At 35.0% G+C, this 25,555-nt stretch overlaps 1 protein-coding gene across 5 annotated transcripts in view; it reads left to right on the top strand.

Moving 5' to 3' along the window:
• Lcorl (ligand dependent nuclear receptor corepressor like) overlaps window positions 1-25,555 on the top strand; it is a 171,473-nt gene that overhangs the window by 124,501 nt on the left and 21,417 nt on the right. For 2 of the 5 annotated variants that reach the window (XM_013112518.3, XM_040747056.1), the window contains exons 6-7: window positions 7,679-7,772; window positions 15,752-22,789. In XM_013112518.3, coding sequence (XP_012967972.3) covers window positions 7,679-7,772; window positions 15,752-20,540 — 4,883 coding nt within the window. In that variant the 3' untranslated portion in view covers window positions 20,541-22,789. Of the gene's footprint in view, window positions 1-428; window positions 462-7,678; window positions 7,773-9,016; window positions 9,094-15,751; window positions 22,790-25,555 lie in introns of those variants that run through there. The other 3 variants (XM_040747057.1, XM_005068792.4, XM_040747060.1) reach the window with 3 other exon arrangements.

Below are 25,555 nucleotides of genomic sequence, written 5' to 3'. Positions count from 1 at the left end.
AGCAGGAAAAAACAAAAATCATAATAAACACTAAACAATGAAACTGATAAACTGTGTAAGACCTTACAGAGAAACATCATATAACTTTTTGAAGGTCATAAAAGATTTCCAAAGTAAGTACTTATATTTCAACTAATTAGGAATGCTTTTACAGATTTAATACCTCACTAGAATTTTACTATTTTGTTGATTTTATTAAAGTAAAATGATTTTACTAAAGTGAAATGACTTACTGATCTTCAAATTGACAAGCAAGTCTTAAAGAGCCAATTATAACAAAATTGCTTCTTGGTGATGGCACACACCTTTAGTCCCAGCTCTTAGGAGACAGGGATAGGTGGATCTCTGAGTTCTAAATCAGCATTGTCTACAGAATGAGTTCCAGAACAACCAAGGCTATGTAGAGAGACACTGTCTTGAAAAACAAACAAACAGAAGGAAAAAAGAATAACAAAACCAAGGTAATGTGATAAGCTTGCCTTAAGACCCATGAAGGATTTATAGTACAGTAATTAAAACTGTGTCCTTTTGGGCAGAATATAAATCAGTAAAAGCTCAAAAATTTCCCTGGAATTACTGAAATCTTAGTAAAATACAGGTGTCAGTATAAATCCCTGGGGAAGATATCCTATTCTATAAATGATCCAAGGCAATTGGTTACATCTGGATGGAGGTTTAAATCCCTATCTTCTTTTTTTTTCTACTCTCTTTTTATTTCAGTTAGAAACAGTCTTGTCATACATGTCAATCCCAGTTCCCTTTTCTCCGCCCCTGCCACCCACCAATCCCCTATCCCATCCCCTTTCTGCTCTACAAGGAGAGTGAGGCCTTCCATGGGGGATCTTCAAAGTCTGTCACATCATTTGGAACAGGGCCTACGCCCTCCCCCATGTGTCTAGACTGAGAGAGTACCCTCTATGTAGAATGGACTCCCAAAGTCCAATCATACACTAGGTATAAATAAATACTGCCAGAGGCCCATAGACTGCTCAGACCTCCTTACTGACACCCATGTTCAGGGGGTCTGGGTCAGTCCTATGCTGGATTCCCAGCTGGGGTCCATGACCTTCCCCTTGTTCAGGTCAGCTGTTTCTGTGGGTTTCTACTGCCTGGTCTTGACTCCTCCCTCTCTACAACTGGATTCCAGGAGTTCAGCTCTGGGCTAGAGAGATGGCTCAGCCACTAAAGGCTAGCCGCACAACCAAAAAGACAATCCCACCTTACACTATTTATTTAAAAAAAAAAAACAGTTAGGGGTAAGTGTGAAAAGTATATTTTTTGTCAGAACTGTACAGAATAGAATTTTGGCTAATGAAATTTCTAGAATATGACTGCTTGAATCTAGAGAATGCAGTTTTCACTACTCATAGCCTTGTGACCTATGCAGGGCACCAATCATTTGTCCTGTAATTAGAAAATTAGTATTAATAAAAGCCATGCTGTTGTGCGAACTTCAATGTGTTAAATTGTACTCTTAGTATAGCCCTGTCCTAGTTGCTTTCTGTTGCTGTGATAAACATCATGACCAAAGGCAGCTTGGGGTAGAAAGAGGATGTTTGACTTACACACACATCTGATCATTGAGGGAAATCAGGACAGGAATTCAAGCAGGAGTAGAAGCAAGGAACCATGGTTGCATGTTTTCCAGGTCATGCTCAGTTTGCTTCTTAAACCACTCAGTACCACCTACCTTCCCACATTAATCAGTAAATTCCCTCATAGACATTCCCATAGGCCAATCTGATGAAGGCGGTTCGTCAGTTGAGTTCTCCTCTTTCTGAAGTAACAGTAAGTAGTTTGTATCAAGTTAACAATCAAGATTCACTGTCACAAGTCCCACCCTTGTCATGTTGGCACTTAGTCACATCTCACATTGTGCTTAGTTTCCAAACACAAACACCAACCATGACATAATTCTGTCTAATATGATACAACTATTCCATGTACAACCACAAATGCATTATATATTTTAGAGTAGGTGGCAATGTGACTTGAAGAATGCTTAGTCTTTTAGCCTCTCATAACTTTAAGATACAACTGCTGATCTTAATCTCAGTGTTACACTCTATGATAATTAGAGGAAAGAAAACAAATACTGGTTTAATATATGTGATTTGTTTACAAACATATTCTTAATGAAGTAAGACAGAAAAAATCCTGTGAACTGTTTCTGCAGTGGGTTGTGTGGCCTCATCTGCTATTTATAACTGCCTTCCTCTACTACCATTCTATACTACTCTAACCCTAATCCATTATCCTAGGTATAGTAGAGACAGTATTACATATTGGATACTGATTCAAAACATATACTGCCTTCTAGATAACATTCCCCAGCACTCCAGGCTATTGCCATCTATTTAGTGTTATAACTGTTTAAAAGGCTATTTCACCATTCTGTCAAGCTAACTACTTCAAGATTATGTGGCACATGGTGTGACCAGTGGAGTTTATGATGTTGAGTATACTGTCTCATTTTTTCTGGGTATGAAATGACTTCCTTTGTCAAAAATGATGCCATGTGGAATACTTTGTGAATGCATGGTAGTTTGGACATAAGCATTATATGGAGAAAAGGAAAATCCGTAGTCAGAATAAATATCTAATACTGTAAAGACAAAGCATTTCCCTCTCCATAAAGGAAGTGGTCTGATGTAGTTAACCTACCACTAAGTCACCAAGGAATGGGGGCTCAGTGTTGGTCTCTGCTGATTCTTGAAGATTTGGCATTCAGCAGCAGCTGTAGTCAGGCCAACCTTGTTGAGTGGAAATCTATGTTGTTGAGACTATATATATATTCCATCTCTCCAGCATAACCACTTTGTCCATGAGTCCATTGTGCAGTAACAAGCAGAGATGACCAGAGAAAGGCTAACTGCACAGAATGGGCAATGCTGTCTACTTGATTATTGAATTTCTCTGCTAAAGTAACCTTTTGGTAAGCATTTGTATAGGTTAGAAATAACCTCATGTCCTTTGTCCATTTAAAGAGGTCTATCTGTGTTCTTTCTCAAATGTCTTTCTCACCAGTTTTCCAGTCATGCTTTTTCCAATTCCCTTGATCATTCATTCAGTCAAACCCTGCAAAGACTCTTTTGCATACTTTCTATCATAGAAAAAAATTATAGCTTTCCATATGTTTGATTTTATGAAACTACAAATATTTTCTGGGTATCAGTTAAATACCCAGGTGAAACCATAAGACTTACCCTAAGAGTACAGTAAGAAAAACTACAGAGCCAAAGACTTGCTATACAGTGCATTGGGTGAAGAGGGGAAGAAGGGTCCTATTTGAAGAGATAGTTAAAGAATGGCCAGCGAGGTAAAATGAGAAAGCCCTTAGGCATTTTTTAAGGATATTGACATCACTTTGTGTCAAGCATTGATTGTGACAGTTTTATTACTAGTGATAAACGTAAACATTTTTGTGGAATTTAATTTTAAATAGTTTTATTTGTCAATATAAAAGTGTTTCCTTTTTATTGTGTTCACGGTCCTTCATGCAATTAGTTATTATTTGTTTTGTATATTTAATATTCTTGATAGATAATGTGGCTTCAGAGATGTTTGAACTCATGTCCATAATGGTGTATAAATGAACCTCCTGATTTGCATTGTATAGCCACTAGAAGACAACAGAAGTTAACAGATGTTTTTCTCACTTAATATTCACATTCAATTAAACATTAATGGTTATCTTGACATTTCTTAAGAAAGTCGTTAATGTTAATAGTGGAATTGGTTAAAAGTCACTTTTAGGTTTTTAGGGAAAGCTGTTAACACTTTCCCCAGGTGATCAGTAAGAATCTGCTGTATACAGTGCTGAGTTCTGACTATATGTGCTATTTGTAATATAGAATTGAGTGAACCAGTGATGGGTTAATTAATGAAGATAGTAGTTATTGAATTACTACCATTTTCATGCTATTATTTTAGGAAATGAATATTGTAAGAAAATCTCTTAACTAACTATAAAGCTTAAGTAGACTCCAACCCTACTGACTCCTCAGACCCTACTGGATTGATGGTTTTAGACTAGGCAAATTATAAGAAAGTAACATATTATAGAATTAACTTACAAAAGATGCGGTGAACTTGTGAAAGTCAATTTAATTGGGGATGATTCTGTAAGATGTGTAGAAATTAGCAAGGCAGAGTACCATATAACTGAATTCAAAGTAGTAAATCTGAACAGAGATGAAAAAGCGTTATGACTTTGGAAGAACAGAAAACACTTTTGTGTTGTGAAGAATTCCTTGTTGGTAATTTGCAAGATGAAGACAGTTTGTAAACAATTTTAAAATTTTATGCCAGAAGGCTTGATAAAATGTTGATGCTGAAAAATTTGTTCAGTATGGTCATGGCTTCAATTTTCAAACATTCGCTTTTGAATTTATCTCTGGTGGTATTGTATGTTCATTTAATTGTATGTTCTTATTTAAAAATTAGTTGCCTGCATTCTGAATACTTTGTAGTAGGTTTTGGTCACGGGCAATTAAGTTGTAATGTTAGGTGGCAGTCTACAACTAGTAAATGAAAACAGTGCTTATTCTGAGAGCAGTTTTAAAATGTACAGAAAAATACAGCTTAATAGCCATGTACTGGTCACATAAAATTAATGTACTATTGACTCATACGTATTTTAATTTGTTTTCTCATAAAGAGCAAATGCATATCTAGAAATATAATTACGATCTCTTCAAATCTCTTAACTTCTTTTTGAATAATTGCTTATACCACCAATTTATGCATCTATATAGAAAGTATTTTTCTGTTCTCTTCATATAAATTGTATGCTAAATGCACTGTTTTTTAATTATGAATATTTGAAATACCTTTAATGTTGAAAATGCACATGGACCATTGTCTAGCACTTTGAATTGTACTTATAAGTTAGAGAAGGTCCTTATAACTTGAACATTAAGTGACACACAGTAAGGTACTTATATCATCATTGTCACTAAGAAGGAAAATTAGACATGGATACTTAACAGGTGAATGGAAAATAAACTATAATATATTAAGAGAAAATGAAGTGTTCCTTGTTCAAGGAACAAGTATATGATCATGAGAGCATAGTGAATACATTGTTCTTATCTGCTGAGTTAGTCATTTACATACATAAAAGAGCAATACCAGTAGATGGATCCACAACTTATAAATTGTCCCTAAGATCGAGGAAATGCTCTGTCTCCATGTCTCATCTTACACAAGCTGTCCTCCTTACCCACCGTTCTTACTACATTTCTCTTTTCCAGTTCAGACAATACTAGGAATAACATTTCTCCCCATCCTATACAGAAGCTCTATTGCTGTTTGAGGGTATCATGTAGCATTTTTAAGAGCTAAGTACAAGTGATTAGATGCATGAGAAATACAAGGTTTTGGTGAAAACTAAGCATAAAATTAGTGTAAACTGGCCAAGATACTTCAAATAACAATTTGTTATATGTAGCAGAAACTTCATCGCCCTCCTTTATTCTTCTGATCTAAGTGCACTAACCTATAACAACACTAAGTGTCTTCCAGTTTTTCAATTTTTCATGTAGCAACTATTTTTTGAATACTGGGCCAGGCACTCTTCCAGACAGAGTGATGTATTACTGAATAAAATAGATATGTAGTATAACCATAGCAACTAGAAGGTTGCCTGCTAAATAGTGAATAATGCATATAAACAGTGTTGCAATGGAAATCTAGAAGGATGACAACCCACCAAGTCCACATTATGTCTCAAGTGACTGGATGATTCCTAAAATTTGAGAAGAATCAATATGAGTATGAGGGGAGAAGAGTAGGACTCCTCTAGGCAAAAGAAAACAACTGAGACAACTGAGGTCTGGAGCCTTAGAGATGAGAAACAGCAGAGAGCTTTCTAGATAGAACTCCCTGCTCCTTAGACCTTTGTGGTCCACTCTCCACACAGCATTGATGCTTTATAAAGATGAAATCTTGTCAGTCAGCTGGAATCTTCCAGTGACTTCCTATCTCCTTCAGAATAATACTCAGCATTGAAACCATGGGCATGTTGCCTTGGATGACTTACGCTAAATTTCTGATCTTTCCTCAGTTTTAGCCTACTTATTCTTCCCTAGCCATTTCTAGCTTCTGGTGTTCCCCTAAAATTTCAAGCATTTTTATTTTTGGTTTTTTGAGGCAGGGTTTCTCTGTGGCTTTGGAGGCTGTCCTGGAACTAGCTATTGTAGACCAGGCTGGTCTCGAACTCACAGATATCCACCTGCCTCTGCCTCCCAAGTGCTGGGATTAAAGGCGTGCGCCACCACCGCCAGGCTTAAGCATTTTTATATGGTAGTCCTATACAAACCATCCCATCTAGAGACTTCTCCGGTATATCTGTTTGGTTGTTGTCAATCTTACATTGCTCAAGATCCTATTAAATAACAGTCATATACAAGTAGCATAAAACTGACTCTTACACTGGGTGTGGTTGCCAACACCTATAATCCTAACACTCAGAAGGCTAAGGCAGGAAGTCACAAGTTAGAGGTCAGCCTGGGCTTGTCAGTAAGTTCTATGCTAGTCTTTTCTAGGTAGTAAGTCTACCTTTAAAAAATAAATAAAAGATGAGTGTGAATATGTGGCATATGTGATTGAGCCCCTCAGCCCGAGTTCCATTACTTTATCAACTTGTTTTTCAGTGTCTTTCTAGACAGCACTGTCATCATTGGAGGTAGCATTGTAGAGATTGGATTGTCTTACTTGATACTGAGTACCATGAGAATGGGCAGTTTGCATGATTTTTTTCCTTTTTTTTGTGCTGCTATTCAATCACACTGCTTTGTATATTATAAGCACTCAATGCATGATTATTTCTACAGAGGAGGTTATGAATATGGTGTTTTATTCATTCATCTTTATATTTTCCTAGTTATATATGTGGATTGATTTAGTTACTATAAAAGTCAGTCAATTTTCTTTAACCTTGCTATGTTTTTAGTATATTTTTAACCTGATATTTTTTCCTCCATGATTCCTTTCCAAAGGCTTAACTTCTCAGTTTTTGAACAAATAGAAAGATGTATCTTCTTGGCATTATTAGTTGTTGGATTATATGTTAATAGTACATTCTGTGCTGCCCTTGTCCTGTTAACAATTTCTGAATCATTTAAGTTTTATATTTGTGAAAATTCAATATTATGTCTGTGCTAACTACATTTTTATGAAAAAAACTGAAAAGTTTGTTTTATAGCAGTTGCCTTTTGTAGTTCTATATTGTTATATATAGTTTTTTATCTAATCTTATATATAATGTAGGCACAGATTCAACTCTTGTACATTGCTGCAGTTTAGTAGATAAGTAATTATTCAGTTCTCACTCATAACACATCCTTGCATTGCTTTGGATTTCCCCAAGTGCCAGCCTTGGGAAAGTAATCATGGACAAGCTGTCAAGTTGACTTAACACTGCAGAGTGGTGGGAAAATGACCAAAGTTTTGATTTTAAACAAATAATGTGTTTGTTCATTTCTGTATACCACCTGACAGAACCAGTTCTTCTCTCGTTTTTCTTTATGTAGTGCCTTCCCAGTTATGTTCTGTTCCTAAAACTGGATCAAATAAAGTTGTTGAATTTATGTCATTAGCACATCAGCAAAAAAAAAAAAGCAAGGGGTGGTATTCTATTACAAATGTAAAGTTTTTTCTCTTGCAATAATTATAGGGGATGGAGTGTTAGATCTCTCTACAAAGAAAACCAGCATAAAATCTGAAGAGTCGCCCATATGTGATCCCTCTTCTGAAAATGCAGTTGCTGGGTAAGCACTATCTAGGAAATACATTTCAATTTTAATATCAATGACCTCTTGCAGAGAACACTTAATACTATGCTGAATAGGACTGACATAGTTTTCCTTCAGAATCTTTGTCACTCATAAGTTTGTCTCTCTCATATTTTCATTTGTCCTTTCTCTTTCTTTTTTCTTTCTGTTAAAGAAAAGTTATCAGAACAATCACCAAACTTCAATTCATGTTACTAAAATGAACTATCAATTTAATCATGGGATACAAACTAAGAAGCAGGACAAGTGAGAAAACTTGAAATACTCAAGAGGCAATTTTAAGAAAAATATGTAATTTTAATACTTAGTTTTTAAAATAATGAGCCATTTCTAAAAGTGCTATAGTTACTAATTCTAAAACTAGCATATATGTCTACAGTGTGGTGGCAAACAACTTAATATTTATGTAGTAATCACCACAAAAAGTCCTTTCATGTCTTTAAAACTGTCACTAAATTAATTTAAATAAATAATTGCTAGTGAAATGCTGTTCTGTTGGATTTTTGGGTTTCTTGTAACTTTTACATTTTCTCGTTAACTGCATAGAAATCTTTTTGTCCCATTTAAATCTGAGATAAATTTATTTCAACTAAGGCTGTAATAGAACTGGAGTCACAGGTATAACAGACATTAGAAGATTACAAGGTTGCATTTGAAATAGAGTAACATTCAAATATGAATTAGTCATCTACATCTTTTTTCAGATTTTAAGTTTTTATGTAGAGGAAAATGAATCTGTGGAACTGAGATGTCTGTGTTTGGAAGTATTCTTGCTGCTACAAATTTCCTTTAAATGGGTTGACTCTTTTATTACTTGTTTAGCGGTAACGTCACGTTTCTACTAACAAAAACTCCTTTAGGATTTGGGTATTTTTATAATAATGGAACTCTATTTGTAAATAAAAATTATAAGTGTTGCTCTGCAAGCAGCTTTCAGAGGAAAAGCAACATCATGAGAATATTTTTACAAATACTCAGTTAGGATTTTATGTTCTTGGAAGGTCTGCCCATTGAGGCCACCGTATCATTGACATTGTCCTACCAGGACTGTAGCGTTTGCTTTGATAAGGAGTAACTACTACATCCCACAGACCTAACGTGTCATAAGCAGTGATGTTACCTAAGCAAGGAGTATAATAAAGGAGTGGACCCTCCCCTTCCATAGCTGTGTGAGAGTCTCTCATACATCAGTTTACCATCGTTTCATTCCATCCATCCAGGAGACTACACAGAAACAGAGAGGACTATGTGGAAAGAAGTGCTGAGTTTGCAGATGGTTTGCTCTCAAAAGCTTTGAAAGACATTCAGTCTGGAGCACTGGACATAAATAAAGCAGGCATACTTTATGGCATACCTCAAAAAACCTTACTTCTCCACTTAGAAGCCTTACCAGCAGGGAAGCCTGCATCTTTTAAAAACAAAACTCGAGATTTCAATGATAGTTACTCCTATAAAGACAGTAAAGAAACGTGTGCTGTGCTGCAAAAAGTAGCCTTGTGGGCAAGAGCTCAAGCAGAGCGCACAGAAAAAAGTAAACTCAACCTACTTGAAACCTCAGAATTAAAATTCCCAACAGCTTCCAGTTACCTCCATCAGTTAACTCTACAGAAAATGGTTACACAGTTTAAAGAAAAAAATGAAAGCCTTCAATATGAAACTTCAAATCCTCCTGTACAATTAAAAATTCCTCAGCTACGAGTAAATTCAGTTTCAAAATCACAACCTGATGGTTCTGGTCTACTGGATGTTATGTATCAAGTTTCCAAAACCTCTTCAGTCCTTGAAGGATCAGCTCTCCAAAAACTGAAAAATATACTCCCTAAACAGAATAAAATAGAATGTTCTGGGCCTGTAACTCACTCAAGTGTTGACTCTTACTTTCTACATGGGGACCTCTCTCCTTTGTGTCTTAATTCTAAAAATGGAACAATTGATGGAACCTCCGAGAACACTGAAGATGGATTGGATCGGAAAGATAATAAGCAGCCCAGGAAAAAAACGTGGCCGCTATCGGCAGTATGATCATGAAATAATGGAAGAGGCCATTGCGATGGTAATGAGTGGAAAAATGAGTGTTTCCAAAGCACAAGGAATTTATGGGGTCCCTCACAGCACTTTAGAATACAAGGTAAAAGAAAGATCTGGAACACTGAAGACTCCTCCGAAGAAGAAACTACGATTACCAGACACTGGGTTATATATGACAGATTCAGGGACTGGCAGCTGCAGAAACAGCAGCAAGCCTGTGTAGATTATTGCTAGAGAATGTCTGTGTGTGCAGAAGCGTGCGTGTGTGCGTGCTTGCGTGTGTGCGTGCGTGCGTGTGTGCGTGTGTGTGTGTGTGTGTGTGTATATGTACATACACACATGGAAATTACAAATGCTCACTCTGACAGGAGACATGAAATTTTACAGTTCAAAAACCACTTACATGCCTTTTGAAAAAGTTTTATTCAGGGTTTTCACTGTGGACAGAATTATAGAGTTACTTATTAATTCTGATAGTTTGTATTTAATCCTTGTATAAATAGGTGAAAAAAAGATTCAGGTTTTCTTTAGTAGTCAATAGCATAAAATGTGGGAAAACAAGTAATTGTCAAGTGAAACATTTTTTTATTGGTAAAAGAATATTCTAGCCATTCAGTTGGACCATCTTATAATGGAAATATGATATTAATAGTTTGTGAACACTTTTGTGTAACATACCTACAAATACTGTGAGTATGTGAAAGAACCAATCAAAGTTAGTTATCTCTGTATCAAGAGTAACTAATAGATACAGTATTAATACACTACAGTGCATTCTATGAAATACAAAATGCACTAGAGTACATCCACCAGGATAGAAGAGAAAACCTTAAAGGATATGTATAGTAAAATTTAATATTTATCATTTAATTGTTGATTTAGCAGGAAGCTGGGGTTAAAAGTATATAATTTAAATTTTAAAAACTGACATAGTTAATAACCCCAGCAGCTATAGAATCCTTTAATATAAGATGGAATACTAAAAACAAAAAGTAATTTAAATTTAATTATTAAAGTAATTTAATTTTGTTTTTCATTTGAAAAATAAGCTAATGTGTAAGGTTAGAAAAGAAAGTTGGAATGCAACTTAGAGCATGTTTATAATGTGCACAGAACAAGCTTGAGAATGGTCATTTTGGTTAAATGTGCTGGTTAGTTGATGTTATGACTACTTTAAGGATTGTGACACACTCCTCCTATTGAAAAACCTCAGTGTGACTTTAATATATTTGCTGCTGTGACATTTCAAAACATTTTCAGTTTATCAAAATGAATTACAGATTTCATTTTGGTGGGTGATACATTATCATTTTGCTAATAACCAAATTTGCAGTTTGTTCAGGGTCTTGAATAGATTTACAGATATTTAACACTGAAGCTGTTTTGAACTTTCAGTAATGTAAACTCTTTACTAATTGGATAGTTAGAAGCTGGGCAGTGCATTTTAACTTTTACTACTCATATGAGACCAGTAATTTTTATAAAACAAGTTTTAAAAATATGGGTCAGAATATTCATGTGGGTTTATGGAGTATGCTGTTTGGGTAGTAAAATGTAATAAAGCGTGTACTTCCATGTAAAGAATGGAGATTGCTTTATAGATGAGAATCCTCCCCAGTACCCCTTTTCTCTGTTAGAATTCAGGTTCTGGTCATTTTCCTAAGCCACTTTTTCTAAATCCAAAAGGAATTCTTAAACAGCTGAATTTTTTAAAAATGAGTGCACCTTGTCAAATACTTGTGTTTTACACTTGTGTTTGTGTGTGTTTAATAATCACATGAATACGTGATTGTTCAGCTATTGAACTTTAAAACCACTTACATGTATTTAAACAAACTGAAAAATAAGAAAATATATAACCAGGTAATCACTTGGTCTCTGAGATCTGTATTGAACATGTTCAGCTGTTAATGTTATCTGCGTACTAGGGTATGAATCCTCTTCATCTTTTTCTTTCCCCAAGAAAATACTCATAATTGATCACAAGACAGAATTTGTCAGGGTCATCTTTCTTTTTAAAGAATTAAGCCATATTTTGTGAGGACCGGAACATGGATTGTTTATTATATTTCCTCCTCTTCCCATTGAGAAACAAAGTTAAAAAGTAAATGCCTCAAAAACAATTTTCTTGACCTCTTTATACAGAATTTTACTTGCAAAACTTTGGGAGCTCGAATGCATTACATAATATTTATATTGTATTGAGCTTTTTTATTCCTCACACTATATTTACATTGATAAATTGATTGAGAAGTTTATAGTAAAGGGAAACTTACAGAACACTTTTATATCATTTAAAAGATGACCTGACCAAAAACTTTACAGGATTCATATATCAGGGATCATTTTGCTATTGACTTCACAATGATCAGTAGTTTTATAGGTAATATTATAGTTAATTTACAGCATTTTAGTACTTGTATTATTTATTTTTGGTCAAATAGTAAATTAAAATATTTTTTGATAGTTTATAGGTAATGATCAACCCATAACTTTTAAAAGAAACATGTTTGTATTACTGAGTTGACTTTTTGATTATACAAACTAGGAAAGGCAGGGAAGTTTATGGGTTCCCCTCTCCCCACTGGTTCTATTAAGATGTCCTTTATGTTAAACTTTCAAAGTACTTTATAAATTTAGTTACCAGTTACTACTTAATTGACAGATTCTGTAAAGTCCAGTTTCAGCTGACTTTTAATGAATATGAAAGCAACCCTTATGTGCTTTCTACTTATTTGAATGTTCCTCAAGTATTTTATATTTAAAATAAAAAAAGAAGGAAAAGAAAAAAACAGTGCCTCTGTTTTTAGAAAACTACTGCTCAGTAAAGTTGTTTAAACCATTTCTGGTAGCTGATGACAATTTTATATTAAACTGTGTACTGACTTTAGTGAGATTGATTCTTTTTTTAGTTGTTTACAGTGCAGATACTTGTGTTTGTTTTTTAATTGCAGTATTTCCATTGTCGCGGTAATTTAGTATAACTCTGTGGCTGCCTTGATTTTGACAGATTTTGTTAATATAAACTGATTGTTAGGCAATTAGTTATATTTATGCATAAATCAATTGCACTATGAATTATTTATTACAATATTTTCTAATGAATTCATGTATCTGTCTTGTGTTGTACATGTACTGTAATTTTGTTCCTACTTTGTGTTGTTATATATCTAAATCTGATTGTATGCATTTTAATTGTTCAGTTAATGTGTTTCTAGGTTGTAATTTGTAGTAAAGCACTTCAATGCTTTTGCACTTAAATTTACAACACTGTCAGTGTGTGGTTAATTTACTCATTCAGTAAAAGAAAAGAAAAGTAAAACTTGACTACACTGAATTCTTTGATTCCCTGTAAGGAGTTTTTTTTTTATTTTGTTTTTAGCTGTATTAGAAAATGACTTTCAAAGAAATGTTCAACAACAAAATTCTAATGGAAAGTTGAAATACTTACAAAAATGAGATGTTTGGGTTATAAACAGACAGGAAAGAATTGATCTTAGAAAAAACATGAGCGCCAATGAGATCAAGGTAGCCTTTAATCTTAGCACTTAGGAAACAGAGGCAGGTGGATCACTGTGAATTCTAGGCCAGTTTAGTCTTCATAGTGAGGGCCAAGTCAGCCAAAGCTACATTGTGAGACTCTGTCTCCAAATAACAATTTTAGGGTCTTGATGTAATTACTTGAGAATAAATTGTGGATTGGAGATTCACACATATGCCCGTCTACTCATTACATTTTTCTTTGAGATTCTAAGATGGAAAAAAAAGAGAGGAAAAAAACTTTGAAATCAAACAAGACTATACTAAAATTCTGTAATTAATTTAGTTGTCCACTGTGATATAAAAGATAGAATATAGTATCTGAATATCTAATATAGTAATCTATTGTTCATATTGCTAGGTGAGTATTAGTGACCACTGGTATTTTCCAACTTCCAGTATAAAAACTAGCACACTGAACAGGAAAACTCTTCCTTTAAAATAAAGATTTCCTTGGTATGTCAGAAAAGACAGTGGTTTCCATAATTTTATGAGCTTAATCAAATTGAAATAACACTTGCTGCTTTTTGATCATTTCCATTTTGGCAGGGCTGACTTCTTTTTATATTGGGAATTGCACCCTGGGCTTTGGACATGCTAATAAACATACACTCTCCCAACTCCTCACTACTTCTGTACAAATCATTTTCATTAACAGAAAAATGCCTTTGAGCATTTTAGGAACTACTAAAAAGATACTAACCTTTGAAATATATATAACATATTCTAAAAGTTTGTAAGCCCTCCCACTTATTACTGCTTAATAAATATGCTTATCAGGCCTTAACATTATTTCAGAACCTATTCGGAGTATGTTGGCTTTTCTTTTGCTTGTCTGAAATCATAAAATTGAATTTCTGGAAAAGGATATAATTATCTAAGATTTGGTAGCTATCATTTCATGTTACCTTTGCTCTACATTTTTAAAAACTTTGACATTGAGTCTTGAGTTATTTCTAATCATTGTACACTCTACCATTATAAAATCAATTTTTAAAGTATTTACAGAAGAAGCCAATACTGGGGCTATATATATTCTTTTGTCTAGAGGCAGCACTGAACTTAAAGATCATTGTTTATTTTGGTTTATTTTCACTTTGCTTGCTTTTATATGTCAAAATGTACTAGTCTTACTAAAACATTTGTAAAAATATAATAATTTTTTCCCAATGGAGTTTTGATCACATGCTTACTAGAATTTGCTTTGGCACTTTTTTACTTCTCAGACAACATAACTGTATAAAACGTAATAAACTATTGTGTAATATATATAGAGAAAGTTATTCCAGTGTCAGGTAATAATATAAAAATACTGATTTCATTGTTTAAATGAAACCCCTTTAATTTTTAATGCCATGAACATACGAAACCTTTATTCTTAAAAAAAAAAAAAGCACATTCTTCAGTTGGGTCATTTATAAGTAGTATCTCAATTACAATCCTAAATAACATTTTTTCAGACGAGGAACAAATGACAGGCTCATCGGATTAGAAAAGGGCTGTTCCAACTACAGAGTTTGGTGATGTTTCATTAAAACGGATACTTTTCTGAAACAGAATTCCTTTAATATATTTTATTCTTCTTGCTGCTAGTATTGAATTAAAAATATAGGCTTCTATATTGTTGATAAGCAATCCTGAGTCTTAGTTAAAGTTAGATGTGTGTTAGTGTCTGTGGTGGGGCATTTTTCCAGCATTTGGGAAATTTAATAATTAGGTAAGTAGTGCTTTCAGTTTTCCTATGCTTTTCCATAGTTTTTAAAATCAGTTAAAAGTAGATTTAGTTTTTAAATAGCTTCCTTTTTCTTTTATATTCTTCCTAGGTTAAAATGCCTGCAGCTTAATCTCAGATCAAGATACTCTTTTATTTACATTAAATCTAAATTTGATAACTTTATTTATGATTATGCAGAGCTATCTTAATATTAAATTTCCTTTTTACTACCTACCAAAGTATTTTAAATAAAAATAAGATTTTATTCCTTACCTTCCTTATTTGCACTAACATAGGCTGGTAATTATAAAATATGGCAAAGTATACTACTTTACAAAAATTTTTATTCCTTCTGAAGCACTTTTCATTAAAGATTATATCCAAGATTCTTAATATTACCAATGTGTTAATATAATAATGTATGAGCATCAGCTTCTATATTGAAAAAAAGCTTTGCTTTGGCTCCTGTACTTTGTCATAGGAAATTACTTAACAGTGCTTCATACTGTTTCTGTTTCTGCTAAACAATAACCAAGCTGTCCTTGCAATTCCGTCTATAGGAGTCAGGAGTCCAACAATACCAAAATACATCATTCAAACGCTGTCAAGAATTATAACTCCTTATCATGGTATCTTTGCTGTAATTCATTTTTTGTTTGATTTTTATTTTTAGTTCAACTGTTGATGCAAAATCAGAGGAAGCTACTAAAATGGAAAAAGAAAAATCAGCATTAAGCAAAGTTTTGGAATCTTTGTGCATACATCACCATCAACAAGTTTTGGCTATGTTGAAATTTCTAGTTCAAGAGCAGAATGCTGCTTCTATTTGCTGTTGTAATTCATCATGTACTATGTCTTCAGAATCTCAAAAACCCCTATTGGAAGATGATTCACATGGTCTGTTCTGTAGCGGTGAATATAGACTGGCAGAAAGAGGGTGTCTACACAATGAGAGACAAAGCCCTGGTTTAGTGCCTCTGCCAGTCTGTATTAAAGAATTACATTGTTTGTCTTGTCAAACTGTAACTGTTGAACACATTAAGACAGTAATGAATAGAGGTATTGAAAACAGTCATAATCCACACAGGTGCTGTTGTGGACAGTTAGCAAAGAATCACTCTACAAAATCAGCCTTTCCTAGTCCTCTTTTGTCAAGAGAAGTTTGTGATCTTTCAGTCAATCTTAATGATGCCAGTAGATCTCGAAGTCCCTCACCCCCACCATTGTCACCTGTGGAGACTGGAGGATTTGAAAAGTGGAAAGACATCGTCTCAGAGCTTTCAGCCTTAGAAAATAACCAACTTGAGACAAGCATTAACCAGCCTCCATCTCTCACACCGGCTGAGATAAGCATTCACAAATGTGGTTATGACAGCAAGATAAATAAAAGTAAGCAGTCCAGTAACTCTGATTCCGTGCTCTTGGATGCCAACAGTAGTTATACTTCAAATCATGAAAAGGGTGAAACAACTGTAATTTTTCAAGATTTAATGGACCGTATTAATGAAAAATTAAAATCAATAGAAACTACAGATACATCAAACCTCATAAAATTACCTAGCTCTGATTGTGATTCAGACAATGATTTTAAATTGGGAGATTTAATAACATCTCTCTTGCACAGTGCAACAGCCAGTGATTATAGTTTTATGGAATTACTGAGTCAACATGATAAAAAGGTAGAAAATAAAATTATTCAGACAAGATTTCGAAAACGTCAACAAACCTTATTTGCAATGCACAACTCTCCTGATTCACCTGTGATCAGAAGGCAGTCTTTACAGATAAAAAGAGAACTTGCCAGTCTTGATGAAAACTTTCTGAGAAAAAGGTACAGTGAAAAAAATTCAAGAAAATTATCATGCAATAAGATGCTTTCAGTGAACAAAGAATTCCAGCCTTGTCAAGAACCTTTAAAAAATTCCAAGAACTTTCAAGATGAAAATCATGCAGAAACGCTATCTTCACCAAATGATGCTGCACCACAACTGCAGGTAACTGTTGAGAGTCTAGAACCTAATGTGGCTTTTGATCAATTTTCAGAAAACTTTAAAGCAACTTCATCTGAGAAAATGAGGCAAAGAAAGTCACCAGAGAAATCTACAGCTGAAAAACTAACTATAGAAAATAATAGGGAAAATACAAAACTAGGAAATACTCAAATACTTTTGAGAACTGATGCCCCTGGTCTTTTGAGTAGAACTAAACGAAATATTGTGCCTCCAGGGTGGTATTCGATATATGTAACAAACAATTCTGTTTCCAAAAAATTTCCTGAGGGCAAAAGAGAATCAGACTGTGCTCACAACAAAGATCCGGTCAGAGATCCAACTGAAAGTCTCCAAAATAAAGACTTAAACAAAATCGCAATCAATTCTAATTTGCAAGTTGTTGTGGAACGTTTGGAAGACACAATAAATATGGCTCAGAGGTCTTGGACTAATCAAGCATTATCTGAAGGATGTAAAGCCTCCAAGAAATTGATAGAAACAGATGGTAACGACCAAAATTCTGGTACAGATTTGACTTGTACTTTAAGTAGAATGGCTTGTAAAAATCAGGGTTTATCAAAATCTCTAATAGCATATAGTAATAAAAGAAATTATGGTATGCCTGTAATAGATTTGAACAAGAAATTTGATAATCCAAAGATAGCACCTGTTTTAGAGAGAAGTAGTTTGACATCCAGTGTTAAAAGTTTGTCAACAAAATGTGAAGGAACTGAAAGTTCTGTTTCTAACTATTCTAGTCCCATCAAACTCATGTTTTTATCTGAGATTAAAAGCAGTGAAGGAGTCAAATATACTTTAACTTCAGTCAGCACATCACAATCAAATGCTAAGTTTGCTTCTCAGAAGCATAAAACCCATCAAGTAATAGGAAGGAAAAGAGACGCAAAGGAAGACATACCAAGCACTAGCTATGAAGATTGTAATTCTAATCGTGATATTAACTGCCTCCAAAGCCAATTAAACAAATTAAACTGTGTACAAGAGGCTACACCATCATCTGCAGAGTTTCCAGACAGTTTAAACACTGATAAGCCACAAGAAGACGCTGAGGGAAAATCAAGCGGTGCTATTGACTTACCATATAAAAGAAAGCCAGGTAGGCCTAAAAAAATTGGCCCCCAAGTTGTGAAACAGATTAAACGACCAATTGGAAGACCACCCAAACCTAAAGCTGGTCAAAAAGATGTCAGTGTTGGCCAAACTGAGTCTTTTAGTGCTGAGAAAAAAAATACAGAATCTCTATCAGAAGTGAAAGAAGGTATTTATAGAAAGAGTATTGTTGTCACTGTTGTTTATGGAAGGTCAAGAAGAACCAAGAGATGTGTTTCTGAAGGAAGCATGAACATCAGCAACATCTCATTGAATAATGATGTTGCTGAATTTGCAGTTAACCCTAGAAGTTTCAGAAGTACTAGAGAATATGAGACTAGCTGTGGAGAAAGCCTAAGTGCTGGGTCAAAACTGGCAACTGAAAGTGAGGTTTTTGATTCTGACTTTGAGTATGTTAGACCCATCAAGAGCAAGTCTGTTACCCCTCAGGCTTCCAAGAACATTATTCGACCAAATCAAAAGCCTTTGTCGATTGTTAGGAAGCCTGGTAGACCTGCAAAGGTGAAAATCTCTGGTATATCTGTGACTGTTAGTAGAGTTTCACCTCAGCAAAGAGAAGTATGCCTTAGCAGCTGCTTACCTCCTTTAGAACAGGAGACTATGTTAGAGAAAATTTGCCGAGAAGAAAAGCTTGACCAACAGTGCAGTAAGTTAGATAAGGTCAGGCACACCGATGTTGACATATTTAAGAATGAATCAAATAGTACTGTTGTTTCTATACCTCGGAAACATTCTATCAGGGCTAGAAAACCTTCTTTGCATTTCTTACATTCACTTGCATCTTCTGATTCACTTACTTACAAAAATACTCTGCGTCATAAATCGTGTAAACTCCATTTGCAGAAAGGCAAAAGTTCAAAGAAAAAATATAGACAGTCAAGTTTGAAACTAGCTTCCAAACGTATCCCAGGATCTAGACATTCAAGGAAAGCAGAAAAATGTTTGGAAGATAAATTAATGCCCATTTCTGAAGTATCCTTGGACCCTGTAATTTCATCCAACCCTTTACTCAGGTGGTGGGCTACCTCTGCTTCAAATGATTCCCTGTTAGAGGAGTTGAACAATAGATTTGAACAAATAACAAATGCATGGGTGCAGGTGAGTAGAGATGAAGCTCAAAACTCTGTTCCAAAAACAGAATCCACTGAAGGTGGTGGTCTCAAAGCAGCAAGCCCTCTGGAAACCTGTCTTCTAGAACTTGAAGTCTCACCTGTAAAAATGCTTTTTCAGAAAAAATATAATTTGAATGAACTTTGTACCTGGTTTATGCAAACAACAGAAACACAGTCCCTTTCACTGGTTAGAAAAGCAAATGCTCGAAACCCTTTGGAAGTGATAAACACCAAGGGCATTAAGTTAGGGGTGAAATGCTGTGGGTTTAATGCTAGCCCCTTCAGGAAGCACTTTAAAAAGTTTGCAGTCTCCTCTCCTTCAAAGTCAGCAGGGAAGTTCCGTATATTACATAAAATGGTTGGCTCACCACTCTTAAATGTGAAAAGAAATTTAAAACTAGCTAGGTTGAAAAGGACTGAGTTTAAGAGTTTGCACTGTGAAAGGTGGAGAAGAGGGGAAAAGTCACACAGTCACAGAACAGCTGATTGGAACTCAAAAAGAAGGAACTTAAGATTTTTCTGCCAGAATCAATTTTTGACTAAAACAGAGGGGGAGACAAATGAAGAGACATCACTCAGTGGAAAAAATACAGTAGGTAACCAATGGGCCTTACTACCAGAAACCAGAGGTGACTCTCCTCATGAGGGGGTGGCGGTTCATGACTTCACAACACATGTTAGCTTAGAGAGTAAAGTTAAGTCAGACACAAAGGAGAGTGGAACAGGGTGTGGCCAGATCGACTCTGAAAAGGGACAAGGACTAGAAAATGTGTTTTCTAATAATTGGAGGTCAAAAACTTTAAAAGACTGTAGAATATTTTTGAGAAAGATCAACTGTCTTGAACAAAGAAATACTTTTAAACTAAATACAGTCATTTGTTCTCCTGAATCTGTTCACAGTGGACATATTAAGGTACAAGGAGAAGAATCAAAGAGGTTTAATTTAAGGTCCCATTCAGCAAGGCAAAATTCCTTTAAAAAGAAAAATAAAGAAAGAGAAAATGCCAAAGCAAATAGTCCTGCAAGTGATAGACTGACTGATGAACTTGACAGTAGTCAGATAAGTCAGCGTGTTAACTTTGACAAGAGTCCTGATAGTTCTGAGGCTCTTAGCAAATTAAACAAAAGAAAAAGACCACCATGGAAGACCACAGAAATAGCTTCTAAAAGACATAAACGACAGTCTTGCAACAATGGACAAATGGCAAACTATTGTACAAAATCCTAAGTAGGTAAGTTTCTCTCTCCTTAATCTAAAGGTTTCATTATAGATGTCTTGAGTAAAGCATAAGCTAGTGAGTAGAAAAGGAACAGCTAATTCAATTCTAATTTCTAAAATATTTGAACAGCCTCAATTTTTGGTACCTAGTATGAAACTCATGAAATTAGGTGCTGCTTGATATGGTGCACTTGCCCACTTGATGTCAAACACAAGCAAATACATTTAGAAGAGACATGAAGAGCTTCATGAAAATAGGCCATAAATGTATTTGATAGATGACTATGAACAGCTAACTAAAAACTTACTACTGCAGACTGATCCATGCTTATTCTCATAAAAAAAAAGAGCTAAGACTGTCTCATTTAAGACTGTAACACTGTGATCCTAGAGTGTAAATCTTCCCCAGTAAGTTGTTACTCCATTTGATACTGCTCAGAAAACCTGCTGTGAGACTACTTATTTAAGAAGCAGTCAACTTAAGATGTTTCCAGTGATCAGAGAGTATGTTAAGTGGACTTCTATGAATCAGACATTGATCTCACTTGTGCAGACATAAAGAATTCCTTTATGTAGCTGAGCAAGTCACTGTTAAAGTCATGTCAAATTGAGAATGTAAACAAATTAAATGGTAGTGAGGTACCTTATTAAATTACACTGGCCTTGCATGGGTACCCCAGGAAGATTATTGCCCCTTTGAATGTACTAAAGTGGTAATATGAACATAGTAGTTGCCAGCATATCCATTTCCGTCTGCTTATCTGATAGGTACTAGATATTAGAAGATGGAAGACTTTACAGGTTACTTCTTCACCATGAGAGAATGCCAGGGTTATATTTAGAAAGAATATTTTATGGTTTGTGTTCATTTTTATATTGTATAATTTAGGGCAGTCTTTGAGTGCTTAGGGAAGTATTAGTTTCTAATCAGAGCCAATAGCATCAGGTCTCATTAAAACATTAAACAAAGCAATTAAGTTGAAAAGTTTTAAATAGGCTAATGGTTTTATATGTACCCCCCCAATTCAATTAGCTGAATAATTTTAACATGCACAATTCAGTACTATGTAACATATAATGATTAAAATTTCAAATATCTAAAATGAAATGACTAAATGCTTAAAGGAGATCAAAGTAGAATCTCCATTATGAAAGGTAATGAAACTAGAAAAAAATAAATTGCTTGTGGTTTTTAAGAACGCTAAAAGCAACATTAAAACAAATGTTATGTCAGGAAAATACCTAATAGCGAATTTTTAAGCTTATAAGTTACCTAAAATATATATACAAGTTTCATGAAGAATAAAATATAGTTTCATTTTTACTTGTTTCATCTTCATCTCATGCTGTTTTCAAAAGTAATTTGCATGAATTCATTTCACGACAGAACTGTTATCCTTGTAGCTTCTTACCCATTGTATTTTCCTAACAATCAAACACAATTTTACTTAAATATTATTCTTTACCCTGCCAAATATAAAATTACCCTAAAACAGGAAGATGGAGAATATTTAAATATTACTTTTGCAAATTAATTTTTAAATCCTTTATGGGTATTTTTAAAAAAGCATCATATGAAGAGTTGTTTTTCATCTTTTCCATTTTAAAATTTGCTAGTAATGTTTCCTGTTCTGCTTAAAGTTTTAATCATCTTTACTGATAACTTTCCTTCTTTATTTTTAACATTCTTTTTTAATCAACAAGATCATTATTTTTATAAAACTGTATTTATAACAATATTTGTTATGTTTATGTGATTTTTAAATGTTTCTTACAGTGTTGTTGTGTTTTTTTCCTCATTATTCTTGGTAGTCCATACTTGTTTTTGCCTTTTGGAAGTAACACTAAAACTCATTAGTTTTACATATGTTCTACTTTTTCATAGAATAATTAGTGACTGAAGACTTGAAAGACTGTTAACCACAGGACTTTTCTAGAAAAACTCTTGCGTGATGTATATTATGAATTTGAAATGTTTCTATGGGTGAAAAAAACTTGTCTCTATCATGAATGTCTTGCCTGTACATATTAACTGTCAAGATGTGATTTAATACATAAGATTTCACTGCATTTGTCATACTCTGTGTTAAATTAGACACGGGAACAAAGACAAGTGCAGTTCTATCCTGTTGGTTTTCTCCTATTTAAGGAATGACTACAATATGTTCTTAGTCAGTGTGGAAAGTCCAGGAAGTTACATTTCATCTAAGTGAGAAAAGACGTACACATTTATATAAATAAAGTTGTTTTATATTGTGCGCAGGAAACTGATTGATGCCATGGGTTTTGCTCTTAGAAAATTAAGATTTTTCTCATAGAAAACTAAGTATGTATTGAAAACTAAGTAATGTGACCAGGAAGAAGTGACCTGACGGAACATGAAGGAGGGAAATGGAGCTCAGATGTATCCAACATTGCTGTGTATGTAGTGAGACTTGAAAGAACTTCAAGTACTAGAAGCTAACAAGTGGTGGGAAGAGTTCAAGTAGAACAAAATTACATGCAGAAAACTGAGGCAATTAAGAAAGTTGGCTCATTTGGAACAGTGAGTAATTTGTCAGAGCTAAGGTACAAAATAGGGACTATGCAGTGATCAATCTGAAGGTATAAAAATCACAAAGACAGAATCACTAGGGGAGGCATTGTTCAAATAATGAGGTCAACATCAGTTAATAGGGAAAAAAGGTTCTAAACCCTAACAAGAAAAATAGAAGTTAAATTTTACAGAAGTCTATGAAATAAATCAGTGTCTTAGTAAAATAGAGGAATGAAGGGAAACATCATAATTGAACATCTAAGAACATTGCGAAGGTTTTGGTTTTAGCTTTAGAGGTTTAGAATAGTTAGTGGGATTTCTTTTTTTATTTTACACTTTTTATCATATATTTAAATTAGAAACAAGCTTGCTTCCCATGTCAGTCCCAGCTCCCTTTCCCTCCCCTCCACACCCACTCCCTCCCCCCATCCCCTCCCAGCTCCCCCAACCCCCCACCAATCCCTACTTCATTCCCCTGGGTGGGTAAGGCCCTCCATGGGAGATCTCTAGAGTCTGTCATTTCATTCCGGGGAGGGCCCAGGCCCTCCCCAAAGTGTCCAGATTGAGAAAGCATCCCTCATCGTGGGATGGGTCCCCAAAGTCCATTTGTGTGCCAGGGATAGTGGGATTTCTTGAACAAGACACTAAACAAGAGAATGAGTCCTGTCCAGAGATGAGGCTTGAACTGAGGCAGACAGGTAAATGAGCAAGTCACTGGAGTAAAAGAAAGTGGTTCCTCGGAGTAAGACTGCAGGATCCTAGGATCCCAGCATTGCTCTAGAGTGCAGGAAATAGGTGCACATGGAATGACACTGATGAAAGTAGTCAAGAGATGAGAGGAGACAGACTGAAGGAAAACACTTTTTTAAGAGAGGAGTGTAAGTTGTGCCTAAGTCATAAGTTTTGAGATACTCCAGTGAATAAAGAAAGGGTTATCCTATTAATGGAGGGAACACTGTGGAGTAATAGACACAGAAGCCAGCTTCAGTGCTGGGTGCTAAGTGATAGATGAGGAAGTAAAGTAAATAAGTAAAGGAAACCAAGAAGCTGTGAGTAGACAGGAGGCACAAAGGTAGGTAGCATTTGCTGATATTAAAGGTAAGGTTTTGAAAATGTTTAAATGTCAAAGCCACTGATAAATAAAAAGGCTGCGTGTATGAAAATGAGAGGGAAGCGCTGGGATTGGGTATTGAGTATAGGATCTGGGACGGGTTGTTAGAAGTTGTTCTTGACCAGAAGTTCCTATTTCTCTTACAACAAAGTGGGGAAACAATAGATGGGGATACAAGGCAGTAACTCATGGGCAGAATGTTGAGATGTTAGAGTTCATTGTTTTAAGACTCAAGGTAATCTGTGGCTAGGGGGATGACTTAGTAAAGTATATAATACATAAGCATGACATGACTTTGGATCCCCAAAATCCATACAGTATCCAGGTACAGAAGTATACCTGTACTTCCAGCACTGAGGAGGCCGAGAAGGGTGGATGACTGACTAGCGCTCACTGGACCCTTCAGGCAAGCCAAATTATGAGCTTCAGTTTCAGTCAGAAAACCTGTCTCAAAAAATAAGGTGAAGATCTGTTAGAGGAAGGCTCCCAGTGTTGACCTCTACTCTACTCTCACATGCATGTACACAAACATGCACATGTGCACACACCACACAGACATGTACATAACACACATTCATAAATGAGGTATATACTGAGAATAATGTGGTAGGATTAGGAAACATGAGCTGTCTCTAGGTATATAGATTTGAACATTCCTGGCTGCCAGGGTGTGTTTGGATCATCGTGTCTGTAAAGCATAAGGCTAATGGAATGAATCTGCTATGAACAACTTTCTGTGATTAAGGATCTGTGTGATCAAGCAGTTATGAATAATCTTTTCCAATAGCACAAAACATGGAGTTGGAGAAGAAAAATGAGCATTTGATTAGATGTAGTTGACATATGTATATAAAATGCTAGAACTTGAACCCAGGGCCAGGTACATGATAGGGAGGCACTCTGCCACTGAGCTACAACCCCAGCCCTAAAATGGGGTGTGTGAAAAGCCAGGTACTGTGACCACCAATGAATTGTAATATAGACATTTGTTAATACCCATGTTTCTCAAGTCCAGAGCAAACATGCCCATTCTTTTTTTTTTTTTTTTTTTTTTTTTTTTTTTTTGGTTTTCACGAGATTTCTCTGTATTGTTTTGGAGGCTGTCGGTCCAGCCTGGCCTCAAACTCACAGAGATCCGCCTGCCTCTGCCTCCCAAGTGCTAGGATTAAAGGCATGCGCCACCACCACCCCCCGGCAACATGCCCATTCTTAATGGCTATACATACACTGACTTTGGACATATATGAGGAGATTTTTAAAAACTAAAAAACCTACTATGAACTTGAAAGTACTGTAGACACATTTAACTCATCCTAAAATGTTAAATTTTCCATAAATACTTAGGAATTAGGGCTGTCACATAACTTTTAAATATTT

This window comes from Mesocricetus auratus, unplaced genomic scaffold, assembly GCF_017639785.1.
Source record: "Mesocricetus auratus isolate SY011 unplaced genomic scaffold, BCM_Maur_2.0 Super-Scaffold_100006, whole genome shotgun sequence".
NCBI lineage: Eukaryota > Metazoa > Chordata > Mammalia > Rodentia > Cricetidae > Mesocricetus > Mesocricetus auratus.
Note: the sequence above shows the minus strand (reverse complement) of the source record. Positions and strands in the feature narration are given on the sequence as shown.